At 47.0% G+C, this 25070-nt stretch overlaps 1 protein-coding gene across 4 annotated transcripts in view; it reads right to left on the bottom strand.

The window, feature by feature from the left end:
• Positions 1 to 10336, bottom strand: part of LIMK2 (LIM domain kinase 2) — a 29918-nt gene extending 19582 nt beyond the window's left edge. For 2 of the 4 annotated variants that reach the window (XM_021703521.2, XM_044921175.1), the window contains exons 1-2: positions 7987 to 8141; positions 82 to 217 (exon numbers count right to left, since the gene is read on the bottom strand). In XM_021703521.2, coding sequence (XP_021559196.1) covers positions 82 to 217; positions 7987 to 8081 — 231 coding nt within the window. In that variant the 5' untranslated portion in view covers positions 8082 to 8141. Of the gene's footprint in view, positions 1 to 81; positions 218 to 7986; positions 8142 to 9910 lie in introns of those variants that run through there. The other 2 variants (XM_044921176.1, XM_044921177.1) reach the window with 2 other exon arrangements.
• Positions 10337 to 25070: the final 14734 nt, after the last annotated feature.

Genomic DNA, 25070 nt, shown 5'->3' on the forward strand with positions numbered 1-25070 from the left:
ATGGAAGACTAGAAGATGAAAGGCCATGGGGAATCAGAGGGGCCGTCAATGGACTCTGATGACCAAGAGGGTCTCACTCACCATGACAGGCCCTGTCATCAGCAGAGAGCACCCATGGCAGAACTCTCCAAACTTCCCCCAGTAGTCCTTGTGGCAGTAAAGCTTCCCATCCTTCTCATAGTACCAGTTGGTGAGGGAATCCTGGCATTCTGAACACCTGAAAGACAGGAGACAAGAAATTCTTCTGGATCCTTGGAACCAGGATACACAGGCTGTCTCTGGCTCCCAGGTTTAACAAAACAGACAGACCTCTCTTTGATCCAAAGCCAGGATGAGGGAAAGTTACAGTTTACTGCCATCCCCCCAAAGGAAGTTGATTCAGCGTCAAGAAGATCCCAGGAACCAGTTCTGTATTGCCTGCCTCACCTAGCAGACCTTAACCTTTTTGGGTCTTGAAGCCCTTAGAGAATCTAGTAAGGGTCAAGAAGCCTCTCTCAGGGACACCTGGGTGGCTTAGTTGGTTAAGCGTCTGCCTTCGGCTCAGGTCATGATCCCAGGGTCCTAGGATCGAGTCCCGCATCAGGCTCCCTACTTCTCCCTCTGCCACTCCCCCTGCTTGTGCTCTCTCTCTGACAAATAAATAAAAATCTTAAAAAAAAAAAAGAAGCCGCTCCTCTCAGAAAAAGGCACATACAAGGAAAATGTGCTTATTATTTAGGTATGGTGTGTGTGTGTGTGTGTCAAGGACTGAAACCTAGTCATGGCCCCAGTTAAGAACCTCTGGTCTAGACAGGTATCTTGATGAACCAAAGAAGCGCAATCTCACCTCTGTTCAAAAACCTACCCATCACCATCACCATTGCTGATGTAACATTCTTGTGAAAAAATTATGTTAAGCATTAAGAAACAATCAGGCAAATCCAGAATGTGGGTCATTCTGTAAGACTACTGGTCTTGACTCTTCCAAAAAGTTCATGTCATGAGGTGGAAAAAAGTACAGGGATTAAAAAAGCCCAGAGACACAGCAACCAAATGTAACACTTAACCTAGGATTCAATTCTGGATTGAAAAACAGCCATGAGGGGCGCCTGGGTGGCTCAGTCGTTAAGCGTCTGCCTTTGGCTCAGGTCATGATCTCAGGGTCCTGGGATCGAGCCCCACATCGGGCTCCCTGCTCAGCGGGAAGCCTGCTTCTCCCTCTCCCACTCCCCCTGCTTGTGTTCCCTCTCTCGCTGTGTCTCTCTCTGTCAAATAAATAAGTAAAAATCTTTAAAAAGAATGAATCAGATACCCATGTACCAAATTAGAATAATCTTAAAAGTTATTGACAGGGGGCGCCTGGGTGGCTCAGTTGGTTAAGCGTCTGCCTTCGGCTCAGGTCATGATCCCAGGGTCCTGGGATCAAGCCCTGCATCGGGCTCCCTGCTCAGCGGGAAGCCTGCTTCTCCCTCTCCCACTCCCCCTGCTTGTGTTCCCTCTCTCTCTGTCAAATAAATAAATAAATAAATCTTTAAAAAAGAAAAGAAAAGAAAAGAAAAACAGCCATGAGTGACATTTTTGGAACAACTGAGGAAATCTGAATTTGGGCTATACACTTGATTATATTGTGAAATAACTATCCATTTTCTTAGGTGCAGTAACGATACTTTGGTTATACAGAAGAATTTTTAGAAGAAACATATTAGAATAAGGGTGAAAGTCAAAACATCTACAACCTGCTTTTTCATAGTTCAGCAAAAATAAAGTACATTGTGTGTGTTGTGTGTAAATACTTAAAGAGAAACTGGCTCAAAGTTAACAAATCTAGGTGAAAGATACATGGGTATTCTTTGAACTGTTCTTTCAACTCTTCTATATATTTGGAAATTTTCAAAATAAAATAATGGGGGGGGGGCAAAATTCCACTAGCACTGTGGGAGATACATGTTAGACCCACAACTCCTTTCTCCTCCAAGTTATCTGGTTGTAAAGCTCCACCCCTCAGGTTAGGTGTGTTCTCAAGCCAAGTCTATACAAGATAAGCTCCTCCTCATTTCTGAGCCTCCCAGCACCCAGAGCTAAGGGCTTCCTGGCCTGCAATTCCAGTGAAGACTCTCTTCTTGTTGTCAACACTTTGTACCACCCATTCTGGCCACATCCTTGCTTCTGAGAGGCAGGATGGAGTGGCCTCTTAGTGTGAATCCTGACCCTGCCAACTCATGTCATCTTGGGGAAGTTACCTCACTTTTTTGCCCCAGTTTCCTCATCTGTAAAATGGACTACTGTGAAAATGAAATAACATGTATCAAACTATATAGATATTTATATAAAAGGCTAAGTATAGTAGGAACTCAGTGTTAACTGCTCTTAAAGATGATAATGCTAGCTGTTCACATTATCTGCCACTTCCTCCACTAGCTGGATAGCTTTGGACAACTTCTCTCAGTCACTTTTCCTCCTTGACAAAATGTGACTAATAGCATCTTACTACAAAGAGCACTGTGAAGACTAAGTGAGCTACTATATGAGGAAAGCCTTTTGCAAACTGTGAAGAGCAAAGCAAGCGTATTATTATAGTAGCTTGCTAGGCACTGCAGATATAAAAGATATACAAATTTAATGAGTTGGGGAAGAGAAAGTCTAAACAAAACTTAAAGGTGAGAGGTCACAATGGGCACCACTACTTCTGGGCACTGCAGGAGGTAGAGGAGGGAGACAGGAAGGAGTTGAAGCAGCTGTGGAAAGCAACTGAGCTAGGGAGGTCTAGAGAAGCAGGGCCCTGAGAATCTCTTTATGGAGTATCCAGATCCCCCTGGGTGTTCAACACTGATGGCTTCTGCCACCAGTCATTCCTATCCTATAGCATTTCCTCGTTCTTTGGATGCTTAACTTCAGGGACTTGAAGAGTATGGATATGAAGTATTTAGAATGGCGCAATTGGAACCATGAATTATAGGAGGTGGCAGGGAAGACCCTGTTCTGGGCATGCAGTTCAAATTCCTTTCAATGTAAAAGGCATGCTAGATGAGCTCCGAATTGGGATGAGGCCTGGTTCAAGTTCTTGGGAGCTACATGCCCTTGCACAAGGCCCTTTCTCTCTCTGCGTATAGTTTCCCCATCTGTAAAATGAGGTAATTAGACTATACCCCATTTCCCCTTAATTCTGTGCATATCTAGGTCTTTCCCTACATGATCCAAGGTTCAAATCTCAGAATCACCACTTACCACCTAACTGATCTTGGGTTGGCTACTTCACTTCTCATTTGTGCAATGGCAACATTACCGCCTACTTTGTGGGTAGCAGTGAGGACGTTAAATCCAGTTCTGAATGACTGTGGAGCCTAGCAAAGGATAGCACTAGAAGCAAGGGCTTCCTTCTTGCCTCCCAGCTTCTGACTTGAAGCTCTTAGGTACCTGTCTTTCTCCTTCACTAGACTGTGAACTCCTTGAGGACAAGAGCAGTGTCCCATTTACTGTTGGTAGATTCAGCACCTAACAAAGGGCCCAGCAGAGTAAGCCCTTTGCCGAGGTTTCCAAACTGAAAATGGTGGGAGTACCAAGAACCAGCAGTCCAGATGGGAGCATAAGCGTTTTGTGGCTCACGGTCACCAGGTCCTGCCCTTCTGCTATCTGCAGTGGAGAAAAGCTGGTGCACATGTACTTGCACCTAACTGCAGGCCTGGGCCCTGTTACACCCTCTCAATGGTATGTGTGCTGCAGGGCACAGGAGTACCAGAACACGTCCTCCTTTCCACTGCCAATATCCCGCTTTTGTTTGTTGCAAGTAGCCCTGGCCAGGCCCAGGAGAGTGGGGAGAGAAACGAGTGCAGACATGCAGGAGAGCCACGCCAGGCTTCTGGGAAGAACACCTGCCTGGAGAACGACATCACCAATGCACACATCTGTGTCAAGGAATGCCTTTGAAGGGTACGGCCAGCTACACAGTTGAAGTCAGCTGCCGCAGGTGTCTGAAGAACAGGAAGGTGAACAGCTGATAGGAGGGCTGGCTGTGGGTCCCTAAGCTGTTTTGTCACAGAACACAACTGGTTCTCAGGTCACTGGAGTGGTAGACTTAGAGTCCTAGTTTAGATATTAAGGAGAGTTAGTTACCTGTTACTTGAATGCCAACCATATTCTGGGCACTATATGAGGTGCCTTACTTCCATGATTTCTAATCTTGACCACATCCTGCAAGGTGATAGGATTATTCCTGTTCTATAGACCAGAGACTAAAAAGCAGAGTCAAGTCACTTCTGCAAAGTCACCCAATACATACACGATGGAGCTGGGGATTTAACTTGTGTGTACTTGGCTATGAAGCCATTTCCCCTAGACTGCATCACCTGAGTAATGCAGCACATCCACTAAGCTGGGCCTCAGGATTTGCATCTGTGAAAATGAGGCTGGAGCCCTGAGAGCTGAAGTCCCTTTAGTGTTAACATGTAATGAGGTTTCTCCTTAAATCCAAGTACTGAATGTTAACTGGCACAATGATTCTCCTTCCTTTAGTCCATAGCGTTGTGTTCCCCAGCTGTCTCTGCCTTTTTAAGAATCCAAAACACACTCTGAAAATTTAAGGTGCTACCCCCAAAAAAATCCCCCTTCAGATTCTTGGAGGCCATGGCCACAATATGTTTCTTCCAAAGCCAAGGCCTTTTTCCAGCTTTCAATCTTTTAATGTTTCAAGTTTAAGTCAAAATCTGCCCTAGCTGTGGGCTGCCCAAGGGCATCCAGCTTAGAAGTCGTGGAGGCACTGGTGGAGCCATACACCGAGGTCTGAGGCATCAGTCACCACCCTCTCCCAAGCAACCAGAGTGAATAGAGCTGAAATGCCCCAGCCAGGAGAGATCAGAGAGAGGTCCACATGCACTGAGGACAACCTCCAAAATTCCTCTCCCAAAGCACTGTAGAGGGCCTGGGTAGCTGCAAAGTGAACTGAAACTTGGTGGTCACTTCAGTGGGCAGCTCAGATCCAAACTAAGGACTTTTTTTTTTTTTTTAAGATTTTTATTTTTTAGGGCGCCTGGGTGGCTCAGTTGGTTAAGCGACTGCCTTCGGCTCAGGTCATGATCCTGGAGTCCCCGGATCGAGTCCCACATCGGGCTCCCTGCTTGGCAGGGAGTCTGCTTCTGCCTCTGACCCTCCCCCCTCTCATGTGCTCTCTCTCTCTCATTCTCTCTGTCTCAAATAAATAAATAAAATCTTTAAAAAAAAAAAAAAGATTTTTATTTTTTAAAAAAGATTTTATTTACTTATTTTAGACAGAGAGATAGAGAGCAAGTACGTAAGCAGGTTGCAGGGTGTGTGTGTGTGGGGGGGGAACAGAGGGAGAAGGAGAGAATCTGAAGCAGATTACCCGCTGAGCATGGAGCCTGACCCGGGGCTCAATCCCAGGGCCCTGAGATCATGACCTGAGCCAAAATCAAGAGTCAGATGCTTAACCCACGGAGCCACCCAGGTGTCCCTAATGATTTTATTTTTAAGTAATCTCTACACCCAATGTGGGGCTTGAACCCACAACCTCAAGATCAAGAGTCACATGCTCCACTGACCAATCCAACCAGAGACCCCAAACTCAGGACTTTTGAGTTAGCAGGGAACACAGTTTTTTTTTTTTTTTTTAAAAGAAGATAATCAGGTTGAGATTCTCACAAATAACTTTTCAAGACCTGGGTCCACATTTCTTCTTTGCCATTTACTTTGCCATGTCACCTCAAGCCAGTTATTTCATGACTCTGGGCCTTAGTTTCCTCATTTGTGCATTGGTGATAAAACCTCATGAGTTTATGAGAATTATGTACAAATGCCTAGAATGACCCCAGGCTCAGAGCAGGTACCCAGTAAATGTTCATTTCCCTCCCTCCCCTCTTTAATTTGAGAACACCAAGGGCAAAAGTAGGCAGACTCCTTTCCCTCCATGCCTAAGCAATATGGATCTGTATCTTGGCCCAGAACCAAACAGATTTCTGAGTAGAGAAGGTCCTAAAATGAATTACTTATTGAATCAATGAGAAGCCAATCGATTATTATCAATTCCTATCAATTGGGAAATAGTTACTGTGCATCTAGGATCTGCAAGACCAAACAGGCAAGGTGCTGTGCTGGGAAAAGCCAAGTGATATAAAGACATTGGCCCAGCCCTCATTCACATGCACATTCTTCAGATCAAATGTTTACAGGTTAAGTTTTCAACCTTATGTGGTTGAAGTAGCCACTATTACAGTGGATTTACAAAGGTTAAAGAACAAGCCCTCCCATGTCCTGGTAAAGGCCTGGCTGGATGCTCATCCTTAGCCCCCTGAATGAGCAGACAGACTGTTGGGGAGAAGCTGCTTCCAGTCCCTTGCCTCTGAGCTCTGACTGGGCTAAAAAGGGGAAAATGGGCAGGTCTCTCTGTCACAGCTTGAGGGTACTGTGACCAGGGATGCCAACTCTCCCCCAGGCACAGAAGGGCAGATATAACAGGGGCCTAGAGACACTGGCCCATCAGAACCCAGTCTCCTACCACTGAAAATCCCTTTATTACTCCTCTTTCCTGCAGACCTTGTAGATTGAAACAGGCTGTCAATGAAGCTGTAATTATTATGGACACCTTGGTATCCTGTTTTAAAAAAATTAACCAAACACATAATAAGCCTCCCGTCAGCAAGAAGTGTTACCAGACTGTGTTGATTCAGTTCCAACCAAAAGCCAGGAAACCTGTAGATTCAAGTAATGTGTGCAGTCATACTGAAGTTAAGGGTAAAGCCTTCATGATTAGGAAAAAATGGAAAAGAGCTTGTATGTCTCTGAGGAGCCACATGAGTTGGGGAGTTATAGGAATCACTCACCTGATCTGAGTCCTTCACTTTTCAGATAAAGAGAGTCCTAGAGGACCTAAGGCAGCTGCCAATGTTACTGCTAAGCTGGGCAGAGTTAAGAATAATTTTTCCCTTTAAACATGGGTTGCTTTAGAATACAAAGATACACTTGTTTTCTTAAAGAGACAATGTGTAAATCAAACCCATTAAATCAATGTTGGACATTAAGGGAAATTCTATAAAAAAAAAAATCCTTTAAAGATGTCAAAGGGCGGGGCACCTGGGTGGCTCAGTCGTTAAGTGTCTGCCTTCGGCTCAGGTCATGATCCCAGGGTCCTGGGATCGAGCCCCGCATCGGGCTTCCTGCTCAGCAGGAAGCCTGCTTCTCCCTCTCCCACTCCCCCTGCTTGTGTTCCCTCTCTCGCTATCTCTCTCTCTGTCAAATAAATAAATAAAATCTTTAAAAAAAAAAAAAAAGATGTCAAAGGGCGCCTGGGTGGCTCAGTTGGTTAAGCGACTGCCTTCGGCTCAGGTCATGATCCTGGAGTCCCGGGATCGAGTCCCACATCAAGCTCCTTGTTCAGCAGGGAGTCTGCTTCTCCCTCTCCCCCTTCTTGTGCGCTCTCTCGCTCTCTCTCTCAAATAAATAAATAAAATCTTAAAAAAAAAGATAACAAGCACTCTATTAAAAAAAAAAAGATGTCAGACAAAAGTCACTCCTTAATTGACCTCTTCTGTAAATTCCAATTGGAGGCATTTTCTTACTTGGAAGCACACCTATAATTGTATCTCCCCCCTTTCACTAGTGGTATTGGCGGAGAAGACCGCGCACTCGGCAGAGGTGTACAGGGTACAGAAATTACATTCTTCATTCCCTGCTCCCTCGTCCCTCCCTTGTGCATTGTCACGCCTGATCATGTCCCCGTGGAATTTGGTTGCGTCACTTTCCTGCAACCACAGCCCTAGAACTCCTGTGGACTTTGTACTCCCCCAGACACTGGGGGTCAAGGACTTAATTTGTTTCACAGAATCTGGCAAGGGTTGTGTTCAGGAGCCCAGAAAGTCCAACCCCTATGCTCTGCAGCAGAGCAAACTGAGGCCTAAGGAGGGGACTGGCATCTGGTCAGGGTGCCCTGTAATAAGGGAGGGGGCTGATGGTGGGAGCAGTTTTCTGACCAGTGACAGTGGTGATTGATCAGACTGATACCTGGGAGAGCAGAAGGTCTGGGTGGTCCCTCCTGTGGGGCACAGAGCCCGGCATGCTATCTCTTCAGAAGTGGCTCCAGGAATGTGGCCTCTCATTTGGGGGAGGTGGGAGGGGCTAAAGTGAGTCAGTACCCCCCTGACTCCAGCTGGGCAAACCAGAACTAGGGCAGAGAGAAGGTAGTCAGTTCCCCAGAGGCACTGAGACAGCAAGACAAGGAACAGGCAGACCTGGGCGGCACTGGTGGCATGAACCTCAAAAGGTCCGGGTTGAGAGTTCATTATCTGCTCCAGCTCCTGAGTTGTCCTCAGAGATTAAAAGGGGCACGGCATTCCTCGCTCCTAAGGGAACAACCCCTCCCCCATGCTGCCTTTCCAGGATTAAGAGTAAGAGGGATTAATGAGGCCCTGGTCTAAACTAGTGGCTACTTCAAACACTTGGCATCTTGATTCCATGGTAAAACCTACTCCTAAACTCAAGATCGATTCCCACTGGCTCTTCAGAAAAGAATTTTTGCCATCCTTTCAATGTGCCAGGCAAACTATGGGGGCCCTTTTTGGACTGTCTGCTGGGAAAGAAAAGCAAACCTGAGACTTACCCTTGGTGGGTGTGTGAGCAGAGGAAGGTGCAGCCTCCTGAAGGATGAAACAAACCCAGGAAGACAGGGAAAGGCTGACCAGAGAGACCCCACATGTTAATTCTGTTGAAAGTGGTTGCCTCTTCCATAAAATGCAGATACATAATGCCATCAGGCTTTGAGAGAATCAAAGGATAAAGTGCCTAGCAGGATGCCTGGAAGAGTTAGCACTGAGAACCAGTTCCCTTCCCCCCTCCTCCAAATCCAAAGGCTTCCCACCACTCTACCAGGGTCCAGTAATTCTGGGAAACCACATGGTGTTCCGCTTTTCTGCTCAGGGCATGGCCACCTGACTAGTATCCTGGCAGCGAGGTCTGGGCATGGAGCTGGGTTGGGGAAGCCAAAAGGGAGAGGTCGACTAGGACCACTGGTGAGGGGGAGGCAGCCCTTGGAACAACAGGCTGCTCCCAAAGAATGAAAACAAGCCCCACCCTGGCCAGGAATGGCTCCATTCAGGAGGGACCCTGAGGGCCAGAAACCCCCTGGGGAGTTTCTGTTGGAGGTAGGGTGGGGCAGAGAGCAAAGAAAGGCAGGTCAGAAGTAGAAAGTTTCCACATCTCCCTCTGAGAAGCCCTACAGTAAAAGGCCCGCAGAGGTCTCAGGCCTGGGGACCTGGTCTGCGCAGCGCGGGAGTGGGGAGGTGGGTGGGTGGGTGGAAGCTCAGGACACTCCAAAGCCAATTGCCCCAGTCTCGGAAGCACCTGCTCAGGCCTTTCCCTAGCAACTGTACTCACCTGGGAGCTCAAAAGCCCTTAGAGCCAGAGGCAAATGTGCTTGCCATTAATAGAAAAACGTTTATAGAGCACCTACTGTGTACCAGGCTGCCCACACCCAGGCCTTGCCAGCTTCTTCTATGCTGTTTGACAAAACCTGCCCATCCTGCTTGTTGGGAAAAATTCCTGGCAGACAGAACGGCCTGCAGGTAAGACATGTGAAAGCTGGAAGAAAGCACCCTATTTGTGCTCTTCCCCCGGAAGCAGTAACACCAAGAACAGGCAGGGTCACCGGCATCTTTTGGAGGCTCTTCCAGGTGTGCCTGGGAAGGAGAGCCGGAGTTCCCCAGGAGCTTCTGTCTGGGCATATCCCTCACCTCACCATTCCTAGAACATGGTGAAAGCCTTCACCAGGCCTATTCTGCTTGGGAAGAGCTTCTGCTAGCTTCTTCCTGACAGTACCGATGGTCAAGGGACAAGTGAAATCTGAGAAGCAGGTTCAGGGAGGCCTTTGCCCTCCCCTCAGGACCAGGGGCCAGAAGAGAAGATGGAGAGGGGGACTCAGAGCCCAACTCACCGAAAGGGGTCTCTGGAGGTGAAGTAAGCCGGGACGGACAAGTAACTCCCCATCTTCTTCCCACACCAGATAAACAAGCTCAGCTGCAAACCTGTCTGGGAGTGCCTCAGGCTGGCTGCGGACGGCCACCATGACAGGCCCAGGGCTCCCGGCACCTCTGGCTGTGGGCGGGCTGCCCAGGGCTCACCTCTCCCTCCGGAGAAGCCGGAGGGGCGTGAGGACTCCCGGCCACTTGCCCCCCGGCAGATTCCCGCAGGGGGTCATGGCTGGGATGGCTCCTCCCCAGTTCTCGGAAGCTCCGATGGACCCTCGGGATTCCAGGAGAAACACCTCTCTGCACAGGCCACACACACACACACACAGGGCTTCTTGGGCCGGGGCCGGTGACTAGCTAAGAAAGAAGCGCTGCTGTCAAGTTAGCCTTCTTCTTCAGTCCCTCCCCTGATGAGGGAGGGAGGGAGGGAGGGAGGAAGAGGAGGGGCTCTTCGCGGAACCGAGGTGTGTGGTTGGAGCAGCTATTAGGAAATAGACCTTGCAGGCAAGGGGTGGAGCTGGGCTGGAGGGAGGCTGCAGGCTAGCGCCACAGACAATAACCAGGACTGGCTGAGCGTCCATCCCTGAGCTCGGGAAGGGCAGGGCAGAGAGAAAGGGCGAGCCCATCTGCCTCCAAGTGTCCCCAGCCTGAGGAGCTGCCCAAAGGATAGTTAACTCTGCTCGGAGGTGAAGGAAAGCACAGGATAGCAATTCCAGGCCAAGCCACGCCCCCCCAAAGAGGGGGAGGTCTCTTGGGCTGGGGAGGCAGGTCTAGACACTAGAGACCCAGGTCCAGAGAGCTGCCCTCTCTCTACTCCGGCTGGTATCTACTGGGTCCTGGCGCTAGGGTCCCCATTCATCCCTTTCCTCTGCCTGGCCTGGGGACAGCCCCCAGAGCTAGCCAATGGGGGTTGCCACTCCACTTCTGGGCAGAGCTGTACTGAGCATGAGGAAAAGACGCCTAGAGTGTCAACTGACACCTGATGTTTCTCCACGTAGCAAGCCCTGTATAGCACTCTCTTATTTCTCCAAGATGGGAATTAGCTCCATAAACAAGGAAAGCGAGGTTCAGAGAGATTAGCTAACTAAACCAAGGGCAAAATACTGTTCAGGAGCAGGGCTGGGATTTAAAGATTTTTTTTTTTTTTTTAATTTGAGATAGAGAGTGAGAGAGCACGAGTGGGGGGGACAAAGGGAGACGGAGAAGCAGGCTCCCCACTAAGCAGGGAGCCTGACGCGGGGCTTGATCCCGGGACCCCAGGATCATGACCTGAGCCAAAGGCAGATGCCCAACCGACCAGCCACCCAGGCACCCCAGGGCTGGGATTTAAATGTAGGCCCCTGTGAAGAGCTCCACAGCAAGAGCTCTCAGCCCAGAGCTCATTCTGACTCTTTAAGGGGAAATATCTCCCTCAAAGCCTTTCTGCAAGTTGGAGACAGCACAGGAACTGGAGCCCAGGTCACCTGTTACCTCTCATTTTTCCTTTCATTGCCAGAACGCCATCCATTGGCCTCAGCGGGCAGTGGTGCTTCTTCTGCTGTGTCCATGGCAACCAGGCTTCTCAAACTGAAAAATGGGGCAGGATGGAGGACAAGGCTGGGAGTGCCTGTGGAGATGCTGGGCCTAAGTATCTGGAATGGCGGCCTGGCTGAAGAGTACCAGCTGAGATGGGATGACCAAACCAGAGCCCACCACTGGGAAAGCCCCTTATCCCTTTGCCTGCAGGACTGTGAGGGGAAAAGCAAGGTTGCTGAAGTGGGACATGTCCAGACCTCACTGTTGGACTTGAGGGAGTAACAGCAGCTCTCTCCCACCAGGCACACATTCCTCTCCACTGAAGTCACCCTGTCACCGTGACAGGAAAGTCTGTGGCAAAGGTGGTGGCTGGGATACAAGGGAACCTTTTCCCATTCCTCTGTTGGATAACAATGAATGTGATAAGAGACTGTGTTTGCACCCTGTTATAAGATACCATTTATTAAACACTTAGTATGTTCCCGGCTCTGTGGTAAGTGCTCTCCATTTGTTATCTATCATACTTAAATTGCTAATATATGGGGTAGATGTTATCATCCCCATTTAACAGATGAGGAAACTGAGGTTCAGAAGAGTTATGTCAATAACCTGAAGACAAACAGCTAGTAAGTGGTGCAGCGGGGTTTCAAACCCAGTCAGTGTGATTGTAGATCAGGGGTCACGACACTTTTTCCCCTAACGGGCCAGGGAACAAATATTTTAGGCTTTGCAAGTGCTCGCTTCGGCTGCACATATACTAAAAATTTTAGGCTTTGCAGGCCTACACAAATACAGAATCTGTCACTGCAGTGTGAAAGTGTCCATATATAAAATATAAACAAATGGACATGGCTGTTTTCCCATAAGCCTTTATTTGTGGACAGTGAGAATTGAATTTCATGTAATTTTCATGTGCCATGAAACATTCTTTTGCTTCCCCATGCCCAATCATTAAAAAATGTAAAAATCATAGGCCATACAAAAACAGGCAATGGGCTATAGTTTGCCAACCTCTACTCTGCAGCCGAGGCCCTCAATCACTCTGTTTACTGCCCCTAATAGTGAAGACTAGCTTTTGGCATATGTGCAGAACTCAGCCACATCTATCTACTGGCACACAGACACCACACTCCAGCCCCAGAAGCAGCCAGCAGGGAGTAAGCACTGGATGGGCGCTCATTCTACACCAAGCACTGCTCACAGCATTCACTCATATGAATGAATTTTAACCCACAGTAGTCAGTAGTGCTATGCTTTCTCCCTTTTTACAGAGGGAGGAACTGAAGTACAGAGTCTAAATTGCTTGTATGAGGTTACCCAGTTGTATAAGTGAGAGGAGAAGCCAGGGTTCGAACCCAGGTTTTCTATACTGAGGTCCACCATCGCTATGCTGGAGCTCAGTCTGGGCCCGGAGCCAGACTGTCTGGGTTTGAATGCGACAATTCACTGCATGTAAGCCCTTGGCACAGAGTCTGGAACACATTAAGGGTTGATAAATGTTAGCTGCTAATATCATTAAGACTATTGTTACTACCACTATGGGCTAGCTATGTGGCCTTCAGCAAGTCGCTGCCTCTGTCTGGGCCTTGGTTAGGTCTCTAAATAGCTTCCAGCTTCAACATTTGTCAACCCTATGAGGTTGCAGAGGGCTTCCTGTTTTCCTTGGGTCTCAAATTGAGTTTAAACCTCTTGAGCCAGCTCTGAGGTGATTGGGATCCCAACCTGGGGGCCACACAGGAGCAACAGAGGAGGTCGGGCAGGGTGGAAAGGAGAAACAACACACAGGATACCAAAACGCCCATCCAGCTGGAAAGCTGGGAGCTCTCTTTCTCCCAGCGATAGAGCCAACTATTTCTCACCAAAAATCTATTATGTTCCCTTGTAATTCAATCAGGGAAGAAGGGGGCCCCCAATTAAGTCTGGAACTAGCAAATTATCTTCTAATTGCACCCTCTGATTTCCATCTGATGAACAGAGTGCAGATGGAAGAAAATGCAAGCCACAAAGAGACTGGGGCCAGGGAGCCCATGAGCATAACTCCTCTTGACATTTCACACAGCTCTGCTGTTCCAGCGGCGGCGGGCGCAGTGAGTCGGTGTCTAGGAATGTGAGCAGGAGGCTGCAGGCTTTCTCGATTCCCCCCACTCTGCTTACAAAGGACTCAGGGGGGGGGGGGGGGGGTGTGTGGGGAACTAGTGTGAGGGCTTCTCAAAATGCCATGAAAACTGCTTCTCCCTCAAAGAGGGGCAGCCGTCTCCCCATGTCATGAGTGGAAGCCCCTCCTAGGTGGAATCCATCTGACCTCCATAAATCCAGACTTCGGGAGGAATCACTGAAGGACTGATCACCAGATGTGATAAGCTGTTGGCTGCTCAGACCCAAGTGTGTGGTTCCTCAAGGCCAACTTCAAAGGGCCTAAACCACCCAGAACTGGGAGGTGAAAGGTCACACTGGAGACTGTACTTCCCCCTCCTGCCTTTGGATACTGGCCCTGGTGGAAAGCTGCTCTTCTAGGTCCCTAGAGCAGCTGGCAGAGGATTCAGCAGTTATGGCTGCCAGAGGCAACTGCAAGGATCCTTGGACTGGCAGTTATGGACAGGATAAGGTGGCAGGAGAGGTACTAATCTGCACATTTCACAAGTTGGAAACCTGAAGAGGAGCCAAGCAAACTGATTCTTCAGAACCAGATGAGATGCGAGAGGCTGAAGGCAACAGCCTTCAAGGCTGGCAGACCCAAGTGAGCACTCGGGTGAGAAGTGGTGAATGAATGAATCACTCGGACCTCTCCTCAGAAGGCAGCTCTGCTCAGATGATCTGAAGCCCAAGGAACTGTGTTCTTGTGGGGCCCTCTATTGGCCGGGATGACTCCAACCAAGGAAGGGAGCTCCTGGAGACTCCATAGCTTCCGAACCTTGAAAGGTGAGCACTGCTGCCCCCATCTACTGACCACTTCTCCAGTCTCTGCTCCTCCTCTCTTTCAACATGACCATAGCAGTCATCTTCCTAAAACAGGAGTCCTGGAAATTCCATTGATAGAAATTTTGCCCAGAGGCAGCGCCTGGGTGGCTCAGTCAGTTAAGCATCTGCCTTCGGCTCAAGTCATGATCCTGGGGTCCTGGGACTGAGCCTCCTGGTCGGGGGGGGTCCCTGCTCAGCGGGGAGCCTGCTTCTCCCTCTGCCTGTTCCTCCCCCTGCTTATGTGTGCTCTCTCTCTCAAATAAATAAATAAAATCTTTAAAAAAAAAAGAAAGAAATTTTGCCCAGAGAAATATTGGTACGAATGAGCTAGAACACATATCCAGCCCTGTTTAATACTAAAAGATTAGGAACAGTCATGTGTCTATTAAGGGAGTGGGCTTGGGGCACCTAGGTGACTCAGTCAGTTAAGCGTCTGCCTTCAGCTCAGGTCATGATCTCTGGGTCCTGGGATTGAGCCCTGCGTTGGGCTCCCTGCTCAGCAGGGAGCCTGCTTCTCTCTCTCCCACTCTCCCTGCTTGTGCTCTCTCTCTGTGTCAAAGAAAAAAAATCTTAAAAAAAAATAGGAGTGGGCTAAATACAATTACACATGCATACTACAGAATATTATGCAGCTGTTAAAAATAATGAGGTAAGGCGTTACATAAAAAAACCCAAGTATCAGAAAGAGTGTACACTATAATTCTATTATTTAAAAACTCTATGTCCATAATCCTCAGAGAACATCTGGAAGACTCCACTACTTGGTTATCAGTTTCTCCTTTTAAGTAGTGAGACATCTGGAAGCAGGGATAAAAACAGCATTGATTTTCTACCATTTTGGTACTGTTTGCATTTTTTTCTTACACTTAAGGGCTGCTTTTTATTTTTTTAAAGATTTTTATTTATTTATTTGACAGAGAGAGACACAGCGAGAGAGGGAACACAAGCGGGGGTGGGATGGGGGAAGGAGAGGCAGACCCCCCGCAGAGCAGGGAGCCCGATGTGGGGCTCGATCCCAGGACCCTGGAACCATGACCTGAGCCGAATGCAGACGCTTAACGACCGAGCCACTCAGGCGCCCCTTAAGTGCTGCTTTTTAAAATGATAAATGGATAACAACAAAAAGAAGTCCCAAGATTTAGAACAAACACCTCCTTACACTTTTTTCCTAGTGCTCTTGTCCAAAGACAAAGCCTGCCTGGGTGCACTGCACTCAAGACTCCTGGGGCTATTTCTTTTTCTTTCTTTCTTTTTAAAAAAGATTTATTTATTTATTTGAGAGACAGAGGGAGTGCATGCCCGAGAGTGGGGGGAGGAGGACAGCGAGAAGGAGAGGGAGAGAAGCAGACTCCACACTGATGCGAGGCTAGATCCTACAACCCTGAGATCATGACCTGAGCTGAAATCAAGAGTCAGATGCTTAACTGACTGAGCCACCCAGGCACCCCTCCTGGGGCTCTTTCTTCAGCTTCCCCACCAGGGTCATGGCTCTGGCCACCTCCTGCCCCATTCCACTTCCTGATCCAGCCATGTAGGCTTTCCCAAGCCTTTGCTGTCTTAGCTCCTCCTGTAGCCTCCTCCATCTTCAGGCTGGTGGCTGTCTCCTCTTTTTTCCAGGTCCAGCTCCAACAGAGCACTCAATCTCCTCTGGGAAGAGTTCTCTTGATGTGTCCCTAAGCACCACACACAGGAATGGCTCTGAGCCTGTATCTGTCTAGTGCCAGATCAAACTACATAAGGCCCATACCAGGCTCACTCTGCATCCAAAGATGCCCACTACATAAGCGTATGACTCAGGAACCTCCTTATGAGCAACTACAGTACTAGAATGACGATGGTAACTAATGTTTATAAAGCATTTTCAGTTTACAGAGGGCTTTTATACTCATCATCTAGTTTAGTCCCTGTAACATCCTCATGAGGAATACCTATAGCACAGACCGGGCAAGGGAAGCCCAGAGATGTTAGGTGATTCATCCAAGGTTACTGCTGCGAAGTGCAAGACTGAGATTAAAAGCCACCTTGCTGACATCAAATCCCATGCCTTTCTTCAACGTGAGCCCTAGCAAGGTGTTTAGGAATCCCAACTCTCCAGTATAGGGCCCCAACCTCCTGGGTGTGTTGAATTCCTGAATCTGATTTTTCTAGGTTTCCTGTCCACATTCTTACTGTCAGGATATCATGAAAAAGCTTACCAAATGCCTTGTGGAAATCAAGAGAGGGTCTCATGACTTGCAACCCAGTGAAAACATGAAGTCATGACTAATTCACTACTGCTGAATCCTAGTGATGGGCTCTTTTCTAAGTGCTCATTGTCCTATCATCTGCAAAATTCCACAGAATTCCATTAGAATTTGATGAAGGAGTCAAGTCAAAGGGATTATGAGTTTACTTTTTCCAGGAGCTCTTTCTCCTCCTTTTTGAAAACTGAGCCAGTTAGCCATTTCCACCTTTATTTTACTAATAGATCCCTGGTACATGGCAGGTGTGGATCAAATAATCATACTTGGGCACTGCTCCCCTTCTACAAGGTCTCTCAAAAGTTTCTAATAGTGGTTCTGCTACTATGCCACAAAGATTTTTTCATTTTTTTTTTCTTTTTCAGTATACTGGGCAATAATTTTCTGTCTAAAAACTAAACACATTTCATGTGATTGGGTACCCTCATGCATCTTGGGCTTCCCATCTCCCTTCTTAGTTTCAAGTTCATGAGCTGTAAATCAAAGGATTGGACTAAATCTCTAAGGTTCTATCCAGATTTCCATGACACTTAAGACGGATGCCAAGGATTATCTTTTGCTGGGTGTTTGTTAACATGACACCACATTCCAGAAGTCGTGGACACTTAGTTCCCACTCTGCAAAACATTGACTAAGTTCCATGAGTTAGGCACTGAGGTAGGCTTGCTCACATATGCTTTCATTTAATTCTCAAAACTTTGTGAGGTTGAGGTTGCTATCTCCTTTTTACATATGAGGAACTAAGGTTCACAGAGAAGGTTGTGAATTGAGGTCATGGGTCTAGGAATTGGCAGAGCTGGGATTTAGCCCAAGTCTTTGGATTCCAGGTCCAAGACAGTAAAGTTGCCTCAAATAACTATTTTACACTTGCTATTTGATTTGCAGTGGTTGGTATTTCTGAAACGTGGTTGAGAGAACAGCAGCATCAGACTCCCGGGGGCAGCTTGTTGAAAATGAAGACTCCAGGGCCTTACCAGAAGCCTATATAGTAAGAATTGCTTAGACTGAGCCCAAGAATCTGCATTTTAAACAAGCCCCAGTGTTTCTGATGCATACTGAAGACTGAATCCACTACTTTACTCTTTCCTATGGACTCTTCCACTTGATTTCATTCTTCTCTCACACTAACCTTGAGAGGCAAGCAGGATAGGTCACTATTACCCCCTGGCTACAAATGAGGAAATGATTCAAAGATAGGTTGTTCACCTTCTTATTCTGGATTGAGCTTAAAAAATAAATGTTTGGTGGCTGACATTTTGTAAAGCTTTGGCTCACTGAGGACTTTCACCTTCCTGATATTGTTCTTACTCATTTGTAACCCCACGGTAGCTGCCTCTCTTTTTTCTTCAGTGACATTATAGTGGTAGTCAGGGTATAGTGGGAAAAGAGGACGCCAGCATATAGGGTCATCTCATGAAAAGGCCACGTTTGGAACTGAAACAAAACACAAGGGCTGACATCAGCCAATTTCAGAAACAGCTGATGCCACTGTAAGAGTCAGTGCTATTGATGGGAGCCCAGTAGAGCACCCTCTGATCTAAGCAGGATCACTACAGAGCAGCCTCAGAAAGGTATGACCAGAAGATGACTGACAGAGAGAAGAAAACTATCCTCAAATCTGGTTTGAGGTACTTGGGAGGTTTTTCCTGGTAATAGTGATGGATGTGGAGAAAGAGAATTTGTTAGCACCCCTCCAGTACTGCCCAAGGGAAGGGGGATTCTAGCCCTTGGGGGAAAAATACAAGGCAAATTAGCTGCCACAGTGCAAAAGGCATGCCATCCCTTGAGCTTTGATGGTTTTAGGCTTTGTAATGACATTTATAGACATAGGTCTTACTCCATGCTCCCACTTCAGAAGGAAAGCTCTTGCTTAGGAGAAAACTGCAGAGCAAAGAGATGGTGATGATGCATACTGAAAGGGCTTCATCCACATGTCCAAAGAGAAAGACCGTCATTTGACAAAAACATCATTTGCCTAACAAACACTGAGCACCCACTGCGCTCTGGGCACTCTGCTAAGCTCTGGGATACAAAGACGAACTAGATATGGCTCCAGACTTGGAGAATTTCATACTCTAAGAGCGATGTTAGATGTGTAAACAAATACCAATAGAAGTCTGAGGTATGAGAATAACAAAGAGGAAGAAAGTCTCCTCTGTTTGGTGGGGAAGGTTCAGGGTGGGTTTGGTGAGGCTCCTCCACAGGGGACAAGATTTATCAGTTGAATCTAAAGGCTGATTACCAGGCAGACAAGAGGCATTCCAGCCTGAAGGAACAACATGTGCAAATGCACTGAGGCATAACAGACTATGGTCTGTAAGCTGCAGAGCAGGGCACATGTGAAAGGTGATCAGAGAGGAGGCTGGGATGGTGGGAGAGGGCAAGGGCAGATTACCAAGAGGCAGGTCTGTCAGGTGAAAGAGTCACCCATGGGCAGTGAAGAGTTATCAGAGGTGTTTAAGCAAGCAGAGGTTCCTAATGAATGGAACATAAAGCCTAAAACACCAAAGAGAGTGCTGGTCTTTAGCTGTCAATTTGTCTCCTTGAATGGGCATTTATGTCTCAAGTCTACACTGGCTGCAGATATGTCCACATGAAGTTTGCTGGCCAACTAGTTTCACTAACAGCAAACTATGGCTTCATCCTCAGGCAACATCGCTACTGACCTGGTCATTTTAACAGCCGAGATTTGCATATGGGCTATAAGCACTTAAGTAAGAATGAGGTTGTGACCCCTTATAGATAATCATCTACTGTTGCTCTGTGATACAACTTAATGTCCAACATTTGGTGTCCAAAACTGTGTTTACATAGACATTCTTCTCCTGGCTGCACTGGGAAAAAAAAAAATGCTTTGGATACCTTAATCTCCAGGTAATGCCAGGAAAAGAACCCTGGCCTGAAAGAGAAGACCTGATAATTTGACCTGGCTAAAAATAGACTTCCTATGTGACCTGAGGCAAGCCATTAAACCTTTCTGGGCTTCAATTTCTTCCTCTGTAAAAGGAAGGATTTAGGTTAAAAAATAAAAAAAAATCCACACCAGTAAGCCAATACTGAAGAGAGACACAAGGAAGGGTTGTGGTCAGAAAAAGGTTGACTGGCTGTCCACCCAGAGACCTCTCCAAGGCTAGCATTACCTTGGTGAATGACCCTAATTCAGGCTTCGTTTTTGGCCTCTGAGGTCCAGAAACAGGACTTCATGGTACCCAGAGAGGTGAAGACATTCTAGGATGGCTCTAACCATTTATTAATCCCACGGTCCATTTATGAATTCACACTTGACATTAGAACACCTACATCCTCATACAGGTACCACCTCCAGACCCTTCCAGTTATCAAGAAGTCCAAGAAGCTGAATTAGGCATCACAAGGTTGTTCTGGGAGCATGGACTTAAAGGGAGATGAGCAGCCATGGAGAGAAATTTCATTCTGGCACTAGTGATCCAGCCAAACCAGCCCTGTCTACACCAAAGAACCCCCTTCTGGCGACCAAATCCAGATTCAACATGTTTATCTGGACACGTACATGACTAGTTTTGCCTCACTGATATTCACTTTCTGTTTCACTGCTGGCCACTCATTACTCCACTGGCTTTTAAATTAATTTTTTTCTAAAGATTTTTATTTATTTATTTGAGACAGAGAGAGCGTGAGAGAGAGCATGAGCAACGGGAGGCACAGAGGGAGAGGGAGAAGCTGCGGAACTCAATCCTAGGACCCTGGGACCACGGCCCGAGCCAAAGACAGAGGCTTAACCAACTGAGCCACTCAGGCTCAGTTAACTAAAATTAACTAAAATTTTTAATTGAAAAAAGAGCATTACTTCTTCAGATATTTGACAATCACCAATTCACATATTATTCAGCTCTGAGAGACATGTGGCTCCCTAGGAGCTAATAACAAATGGCTAACACTCATGAGTGCTCACTCCATGTGAGGCCCTGTTCCTACCCAGTACTACACAGGACTTCCCTCATTTACCCCTCTATGATAACATTAGGAACTAGGCAGAAGGTTAGTATCTCCATTTTATAGATGAAGAAATGAAGCACAGAAAGGGTAAGTAACTTGCCCAACGTGCACAACTAATAAATGACAGAATCAGGATCTGAACACAAGCAATCTGGTTCTAGAGTCTGTGCTCTTAATGACCACATGATACTGCTCTTATTACATGTAGATCTGAGTAGTTTAACCCCCAGAGGACAAACTTCATTTCCAACTTCTTGGAGAATCACCAACCTATTCACCCACTCCCTGCCAAAAATCACCCATAAGTAAAAGGAAGTATTCCATTTTTTCCACACTATACTTAATGTATATCTTTAGCTAATGCTATCCTTCAAAGATTTCTAAAATATAAAAAACAGGGGTGTCTGGGTGGCTCAGTCAGTTAAGTGCCTCCGGCTCAGGTCATGATCTTGGGGTCCTGGGATGAGCCCCACATTGGGCTCCCTGCTCAGTGGGGAGTCTGCTTCTCCCTCTCCCTCTGCTCCTCCCCCTTGCTCATGTTCTCTCTCTCAAATAAATAATCTTAAAAATATATATATATAAAAAACCAAATAAATAGGAGCACCTGGATGACTCAAGTCAGTTAAGTGTCCGACTCTGGCTCAGGTCATGGTATTGGGATCCTGAGATCGAGCCCCATGTTGGGCTCCCTACTCAGCATGGAGTCTGCTTAAGACTCTCTCTCCCTCTGCCCCTCCTCCCTGTGCACTTTGCTCTCTCTTTCTCTCTCTAATAAATTAAAAAATAGGGGCACCTGGGTGGCTCAGTCAGTTAAGCATCCGACTCTTGATTTTGGCTCAGGTCATAACCTCAGGGTTGTGGCATCAAGCCCCGTGTCAGGCTCCGTGCTGGGTATAGTGCCTGCATAAAATTATCTCCCTCTATTCCTCTCTCCCCCTCTACACAAACAAACTGATGATTAGAATTGAAATTTGTCAGATTTTAATTCATAATTAGTTTGGTCTAGAGTAGCTGGACTCATTCTTCCCTCTACTGCTTTTCTCTCCAGGGTTTGTTCCTGTCTGGCTGGTACCTACAGAGAAGTACAGCTCTGGGTCATCCTTTCTGTCTCCTTTGGAGGAAGAAGACAAAACTTTAACTTCTCACCTTGACACTTCCAGACAATTTTCCAAAACAACTCAATCTCTGCCACTTACAGTAACTGCAGCCACAGTGGCTGCTAAGGGAAGGATATGGGGAAGCACAGGGAAAAGCCTCGCTTACATCCTATCTCTTGGCCCCCCTGGCAATTCATTCAACAAATATCTCCCCCATACCAACGATGTGCTCAGTGGTGACACAATGGGGAGGCAAAATGTCCCATGGTCCATGACTAGGTTATACTTACAGAATATTAGAGGTCTCAGGATGTCACTAAGGAGATGACCAAATGAATAAAGGTAAAGTTAAAACCACAAAAAAAAAGCTTCAAAGGGAAGGTCTGTGAAAGCATAAAACAGGGGCCATGACCTATTCTCTAACTATTTCCCTGAGACATCCAAGTAAAGATCTGAAGGATGAGCAGGAGTTAATTAGGCCAAAAGGGAGTGAGGGGGCATTCCAGGCAGAGAGAACAGCAGGAACAAGGGCCTGTCAGAGGAAGCAGGGTGTGTTTTGGACCCCGTGAAGCAGAGCAGTGAGACTGAAGTAGAGAGGGCAGGAGGTTGTGGGGAGAGGCCAGACCAGAAGGGGTTTTGCCGGCCACATTAAGGACTGGTCTTTATCCAAGAGTGCTACAAAGTCGTGGAGATATATAAAGATGGAGAGACAGCAGTGCCATGTGGTCAGATTTTTTTTTTAAGGTCATTCACTCTGGCCACTTTGTGGAGATTGGATTGGGTGGTGTGAGTGACTATCCACAGTTAGAAGGCTACTGTAATTATCCAGGTGAGACACAATGGTAGCCTGAACAGGGTGGTGGTAGGAGAAATGGAAAGACACGGACGTATTCAAAATATAATCTGGAGATATAACTGACAGGTGTGGATATGGGATAAGAGAGAAGAGGTATCAAGAAGCACTTCCAGGTTCTGACTTAGGCAGTGGGGTGGATGGTCGTGCCATTCAACAGGACAGGTTATATTGAAGAGAAGCTGGTTTTGGGAGGAAGATCGAAAGTCCAGCTGGGCCTGAGATGCCTGGAAGACACTCAAATGGACAGGAGAAGTTGACAGCAAGATAGACAGGACTAGAGCCCAGTGGAAAGGTTTGTTGATATGAATTTCGGGGTCATCAGTGAGTGGAGGACAACAGAAGCCATAGGTGTGGGGGAGATTGCTTAGGGAGAAACAGAATGTGCCTGGAGAAACAGCAATATTCCAGAGCTGGATAGAGGATAAGCAAACTAGAATGACCAGAAAGGGGGGGTGGTGGAAACCAGGACAGTATGGAATGCCATGGAATTCAAGGGTTTCAAGAGTGACAAAGACACTAATAATAAATGATAACATCTATTAAATCCTAATTATGGCCAGGTACTGAGCGAAGGGCTTTGAATACATGATCAAATTTAATCAGCATCACAACCTTTTGAAGTGGGAAGCATTTCACTTCCCCTTTTCTAGATGAAGAAACTGTGGCAAAGAAACTCAAGGTCAGCTGACTCAAGATAAACTGGGATGAAAACCCAAGCAGGCTGACTCCAAACTCATTCACTTGTCTCTACTACCTCTAGTGCAATTTGAGAGGTCATAAAAGATGAAGCCTGAAGAATGGCCAGTGGATGGACCGATGTGACTGTCCCCGAGAAACTTACTAAGGGAACACTGTTTCAGGGGAATGAGAATGGAAGCCAGACCAGAGCCCATTATTAGACATGCTCCACATTATTACCTGTTTTTCAGCTGTCTGAGGGAGCCAGTTAGGAGGCCAGGTCACTAGGTTAAATCCGTATCCCCAACAGCATCTAATTTGATGCCTTTAATATAGCAAATGACGCTCAAAATTATATGTAAGAAGCACAAAGTTGCCATGTGCTGCTTGCTGCTAACCCTTTACATCATACCATCCTCAAGTTTTCAGTGTGTGTTCTTATTCATCACCTTTTTTATTTTAATTAATTAATTAATTAATTTGACAGAGAGACACAGTGAGAGAGGGAACACAAGCAGGGGGAGTGGGAGAGATTTATTTATTTATTTATTTATTTGACAGAGAGACACAGCAAGAGAGGGAACACAAGCAGGGGGGGTGGGAGAGAGAGAAGGGGGCTCCCTGGAGGGGCTCAATCCCAGAACCCTGGGATCATGACCTGAGCCGAAGGCAGACACTTAACGACTGAGCCACCCAGGCGCCCTTCCATCACCTCTTTGATCCTCACAACTACTGCATGAGGTGGATTACTTTTACCACATCTTTTTTTTTTTAATTTTTTAAAAATTTTAAAAAATTTATTTTATTTATTTCTTTGTCAGAGAGAGAGAGAGCACAAGCAGGGGGAGCAGCAGAGGGAGAGGGAGAAGCAGGCTCCTCACTGAGCAAGGAGCCCGATGCGGGACTCGATCCCAGGACCCTGGGATCATGACCTGAGCCAAAGGCAGACGCTTAACGACTGAGCCACCCAGGCGTCCGACATCTTTTTTTTTTTTAACTTAAAAAATATATATTTTATTTATTTATTTGACAGAGACAGAGAGCACAAGCAGGGGGAGCAGCAGAGGGAGAGGGAGAAGCAGGTTCCCCGCTGAGCAGAGAGCCCGCCATGGGGCTCAATCCCAGGACCCTGGGAGTGTGACCTTTGCTGAAGGCAGACACTTAACCGAATGAGCCACTCAGGTGCACCTACTTTTACTACATCTTATAGATGAGAAACTGAAGCTCACGATGAGAAAGGAAATTGCCCACAGTTACACAGCCAGCCTGGCTCAGCTAAGACTCAAATCCAGCTCTTCTGACTCCAAGTCTATTATTCTTTCTGGGGAGTCCCAGTGGAAAGAGGACCCTCTTTAGAGCCCGGGAGACCTGAGTTCAAATGTATGTGACCCTAAGCAAGTTCTTCTACCTTTCTGGACCTTGCTGTTTTCATGTAAAGTGGGGTTGTAGGGTTATTGTAAGGGTTGAATCAGATAATCTAAGCAAAACTCCCAATACAATGCTTAATAAATATCTGTTGTCTATCCCTGGCTCCACCCTACCCCTCTTCATCTCTGCACCAAACAGCAGCTGTGGGGCTTCTCTGGGATCTTCGTTCTCTCTTCCCAAGTAACAGAGCAGTATTAAGGCATGTTGAAGGTCACATAATGTTGCTATATACTAGGAGTCCCACTCTGTGTTCATGCTGGACTCCCTTGTGCGGGCAGAGGAAGGCCCAGGTGTTTGTCCTCTGTCAGGCACGCCCCAGCCCCGTTTAACTGCCAGCCTTAATGAGTTGCTGGCTGGCTGTTTCCTTAGAGATAAACTA

Source organism: Neomonachus schauinslandi, chromosome 14 (assembly GCF_002201575.2).
Source record: "Neomonachus schauinslandi chromosome 14, ASM220157v2, whole genome shotgun sequence".
Lineage (NCBI taxonomy): Eukaryota > Metazoa > Chordata > Mammalia > Carnivora > Phocidae > Neomonachus > Neomonachus schauinslandi.